General features: G+C 36.3%; 1 protein-coding gene across 1 annotated transcript in view; it reads right to left on the reverse strand.

Annotated features, from left to right (window-relative positions):
* The window catches only part of iars1 (isoleucyl-tRNA synthetase 1), a 49,443-nt gene that overhangs the window by 11,789 nt on the left and 32,292 nt on the right, over positions 1-5,362 (reverse strand). Inside the window, exons 24-25 of the mRNA XM_014004114.1 lie at positions 2,946-3,048; positions 2,334-2,417 (exon numbers count right to left, since the gene is read on the reverse strand). Coding sequence (XP_013859568.1) covers positions 2,334-2,417; positions 2,946-3,048 — 187 coding nt within the window. The remainder of the gene's footprint in view (positions 1-2,333; positions 2,418-2,945; positions 3,049-5,362) is intronic.

Here is a 5,362-nt window from a genome sequence, read left to right on the forward strand (position 1 = left end):
ATGTTTTTTTACAAGTGTATGTAAACTTTTGACCACAACTGTAGCTAAAATCTAATGATGCTTATATACAGTAATAGCAGCTGCATTCTGGCGCAATAAGCTGTATGTTTTATATTAAATTAACGTATGATCCGATTAGTCGATTAATCGGAAAAAATAATTGATTAGTCAACTATAACAATAATCGTTTGTGGCAGCMCTACATGAGAACCTAACTTTGTTGCTTCAACAAAATGACTAAAAACTAACAATAAAATAATATTAAAACTATGCAGATAAAACTATACGCATGCAAAGCTAAGTTTGCAGAGCAACAAATTCAAAAACCAAATCTAAACTGATCACAAAGAAACATTCACTCAAACAGGGAATGAGCCATAAAATGGAGTTGCTTTTTTTTCTCCCCTCTCAGTGAAACATTTCTCTGATCCAGTCCATATTTTATTCTTCAGCCAAAAAGCAGAGAAACCTGTGATACAATCATATCTGGTGAAACAATAGASATCCTAAATATAACCTTACTGACAGGCCTGCTATCCTCTCCTCCTTTCAGTCAATCACACTATTCAGGTTGAGGCAGAGTTCTGGCAGAGTTAACTTTTTGACAATGAGCACAGACAGGCCACCGCGGCAGGCTGAGTGATGAAGTTAAAAGGCAGCGTGGGTTGAAAAATCTGAGCTAGGTTACAAGATTCAATAAGAGCACTGATTTCACRAAAATAACCCGCTTATTTTCAGGATAAATTCGGTATTGTGTGTGTGATGACTTTGAAAGCGGTAACATACAGTGTACGGGCACATTACAATGAACTGGAGCCTACTGTCAGCACAAACAGTGACTCATCTGATATTCTACAGAGCATGTTGAGCTCAGTAGAGACTCTGCCATCAGAGACAACACCGAGAGGCATGTCAGTGAAGGAAAGCTGAGGAAAGCTGAAATTCAGATGGAAGAGCTCCTAGTGCCAGTTTGCGGATGACCTTTTCCATCCTGACATTGAGACTGTTCATCAAATGCATGTTTGGCCAGAAGAAACTGACGTACAAAGTATCATTTGTGCCATCAATGGCCTGACCAATGCGCATTTCTAAACTGCTGCATCTAGCATTTTGTAATGAACTTTAATGAAGGTCTATTTTTAAAGCTTTGTTACTCTTTAGCACAAAATCACAAAACCAAAAGTATACCAGTGTTGGTGTCTTCTGTAGCTCAAACAGACATTTTTCAGGAGTTTTAAACAAATCGCTTTATTAAATTAATTGCATCCCAAGCAAAAACTTAATGACACTTGATTGATACACAATGCACACTCTGAGTTCGAGAACTTCTCTCTGGGCTGCAGCTCTCCGTTTTGGTCAGATAAACCATGTTTACCAAGGTGTAGTGAAAACCTTTCCACCTGAGCAGAAAAGAAACATGCTGGTGGATAATAAAAGGCTTGAACAAAGATAAAGCCTGCAGGATCCAACAACAGCTCTGTTGTCATGTGTAACAACCTGTAAAGGTTAAGTCAACGGTCCTCAACACCATCATATAGAACCAAGAACTGGAGTCAAATTGTCGTCTAAATCACATAGAGCCCTTACTGGCTAAAGCCATAACAGAATTTCAAGAGAAAGTAATAGTAACAAACCCTATAGGTGACATATTTCTTGATAAGGAAAATGTGGAGGCAAGTAGCCAATGAGAATATTGAAACAGGCATTGTTCCAGCAGAACTGCCAGTTTATTTGCCCCCTGCAATTAAATGGTTTAATGATTAGTCTGTCTGATGAATAAGTATATTTTTTGCTGAATGATACCTACATAAAACCGGAGCTTTTATAATAAATCCAAACAGATTCCATTTTGCAGAAATTTAACGCAGAACTTTTCAAACCAACATAAGATTTTAAAGATGGAATATATATAATTGTTTCTGAATAAAGACTACAAAATAATTATTAGGTTTGTTTTATTTGGAGAAACATCAAAGCAATATCTACCTGATTCCATTTAAATATATCTTCATGTAAGCGAGGAAGCAAATGGGAATTTTTTCCAACATATCTGCTTCACACGCTTTTCTGAATGAGGCAGAAACTAATTTCCACTACGACTGAMAGCGTGTAAAGATGTACTTCCTCTGATGTTCACCACCCCTCCTCCATATACAGTCAACATGCTCTGAAGTGGCTCTGAAATCTGAACATGGTTCTAGGAAACGTTTCCTCAAACTGTATGTTTAACAGTACTGATCAAAGAACAGGAAATCAGCCAAAATAGATTCGAGCAAAACTCTTTATAGAGGAAAAGAACTCTGTCAACTTGCGACCCTACAGAGTTCACTTACTTCAAGAATGTATTTCTGCAGAGACTGGAGGTCTTTCAGGGCCTCTGGGTCTTGGTGGATAACTACCACCTCCTTCAGTGGGTACTGAAACACATAAAAAAATATGTTAACAGTGTACCACAGCATGTTTTGATGAATATAAATTAATTATTGTATTTTACAAACTAATCATAAGGTTTCATTTTTGCTAATTTAATGTTGGACTTGTGTTTTTTTTTTTTTTTGGGGCAAGTTTTTCAGCAAAATCCAGATTTGGTTTCAGTTTTTCTCTACAATACAAGAACGACAAAGTAAATGTAGTACAAAAAGCTTTACACAAATWAAACAAATAAAAAAATGCAAACAACTTCTTACTTAAATTTTGCTCCTCTCATAGTAAAAAGGCCTGAATTCGAATAGCGTTTTCACACTTCATTCACCCATTTGCACACACACTGATGGTAAAGTGAAGTGTCTTGCCCAAGGTCATGACGACTAAGACAAATAGATCAGGGGATCGAACCAGCAACCCACTGGTTACAGGACGACTCCTTTTAACCACTCTAACACAGCCCCCCAAGTACTTTGAGTGCACCTCGCGGAGCGGTGTTTAATGAGTTAATGGTGATATACCTTGACAGGCAGGGTCTTCCTGTCTCTAATCACTCTGCCCAGCTCAATCACAGACTGCATCTGAGAGACAGCACTTTCAATACGTTTGTCGATCAAACTCTCCCTAAAAAAACAAAAGAAACAAAACACAAAATGTATTAGAAAACAAATACTTCGTGTTACCATGTTATTAATAATTTGACCATGCTCATAGGTTCAGTAAAACAAGTGGAGCAGCTTATCCATTTAGTTATAAAGTGGGGTGCAAACTTACTACAGATGTAAATTAGYCTTAGGCTAAATCTGGTGCAATGCATCAAATGTTTTTATGTTTTAATTGCATATTGTCCTAAACAAACGTTCGACTCTCTTAATTACAAACTAAAATAAATACTCTTTAAATTTGTCACTAAATTCTMCAGCTGGTTCAGYCCAACTCAGCTGAACATCAATGACCACTAACTCAATAATCAAACAGTGTCCAGCTGTGGAGATGAGGAAGAAAGATAAAGATGTWTTTTTAAGTCTTAAAATTGTGGTGTATCTCCATCTGACAACAAATCAGACAGAACAAAGTATAAAGTACAAAAAAGTAAAACCTATAAAAAGGTATGTCACACTAGATATGAGTGCAAGAAATCGACAAATTTTATTTAAAATTTGTTTAATTTGTTTAATTTGCTGAACAAACATCTGGACAAAAAATAAATATGAATTAAAAGTGACTGTTTTGTAAATTTCTGCATTGGTTACATATAAGTATTTATCTACAGTTGCTGATGCTGAATGTTCGAGTGTTTTAATATGAACCAAAGGTTTGTAAAGAATTTCAGGTGAAACTTTCTTCAACACATGGGTTTCATTTATGTTTAAAATGCACCATATAACTGTCCTTTAKTTGCAATTGTAGCAACACTTTTTTATATTTATTCTGTATTCTCAGTAACGCTTTTAGCTTTCTCACTGACAGTAATCCTCACACTGTGACCGAAGGTGAATAATACATTAAAAATGATCATCTCTGAAGAAAACACAATATATTAATGTAGGGTCTGTGCTCCAAATAAATACACACCCACTTTAGAACCATCTGCCTATTTCAGGAAAATCTATTTCTAAGACAAAATGASACCTCCACCTCTAAGTTAAAATACAAAGTTGAACAAGAAAAATGAGCTCAAATAATAGGATTACAACCCTTAATTCATTTGGTCATACAGTGTACTCCTTCACATGTATACAATGTAGGAATAAAATGAAAAGGCAGAGGCACCAGGGACAGTCAATCATTTAATGAGGCGATTGGGGGAGCAGCTGCTCCCACCACCTGATTGGTGGCTGACCTTTGAGGAGGGTGATGTAGTCCCATCCAACGGCAGTAAGGACAAGCAGCTCATAAAGCAGCAGCACTAAGYGACAGGCGAGATTATGTGAATCGTTTCGCAAACCATCTTCCTCGTGCAAAATCAAATGGCTATTTATTTATTCATGTCAGAATTTCTTTTTTTTTTTCTCAATAGTTCAAAATGGTCTAATTAAGTTTGGGCAATTAAAAATTCATCCCAGGCTTTTCGAAATGGATTAGACACCAAGCCACACGTTTTAGTGAAGTCAATGAAGTGAAGGGAATGAAATCATATTTCATCAGCAAAATCCATTCTGTGGGGCAAAGACATCAGACAGTGTCATTTCTATTCTGTGGGAGTACTTCTCCGTATCTGCTTTGGGTGCACACAGAGATGAAACGATTGGAGGTCATCGCCAACTATAGGGCAGTGTAAAAATAAACAAATAAAAATTCTTGGATAATTTACTACTGTCACATAAAAACAAAGAGCTTACATCTGCAAATAGACAACTGAAAATTAATTTTCAGAAACATCTCATTAAATTATTAATAACTGATTAGAAAGTGGGGAATAATAAAGTGATTCACTGCAGAAATGAGCAAGGTTAGGATAAAAAGAAATGTTTACAGTCATTTACAAACTACTGTGGTCTGATCAGATTAAAAAGCYTCCACTATGGCACTCTTACTTTATGGTACAGCTGAAAAAAAGCAAGGTCACACACTGAACCTGATTAGACTTTAAATAAAGCAGTGGATAACCTGTGAGTAAAGGGGCACATACCAGGGGAGTATGGTATGTTTGCTGAGTGGCAAGAACAGCCATTTAAACTGCATGACCTATGTTATATTCACTTGGTTGAAAACCAGCTTCAGCAGGAAACAGAACTGCTGAAGAGTCCTCGACCAAGACATTACAAAACTCTGTAACTGATCTGAGTGTGAAAAAGATAATAAGCAAAAAGATCCACTGAGGCAAGAAACAGTCTGAATATATGGAGCACCGAAAATTATATAATTAAAAAGAAAAGCAGAAGTACCTAGCCAAATAAATACACTTAAAATGGACCAGTTAATTTAAAAAAAGTTT

This window comes from Austrofundulus limnaeus, unplaced genomic scaffold, assembly GCF_001266775.1.
Source record: "Austrofundulus limnaeus strain Quisiro unplaced genomic scaffold, Austrofundulus_limnaeus-1.0 Scaffold22, whole genome shotgun sequence".
NCBI lineage: Eukaryota > Metazoa > Chordata > Actinopteri > Cyprinodontiformes > Rivulidae > Austrofundulus > Austrofundulus limnaeus.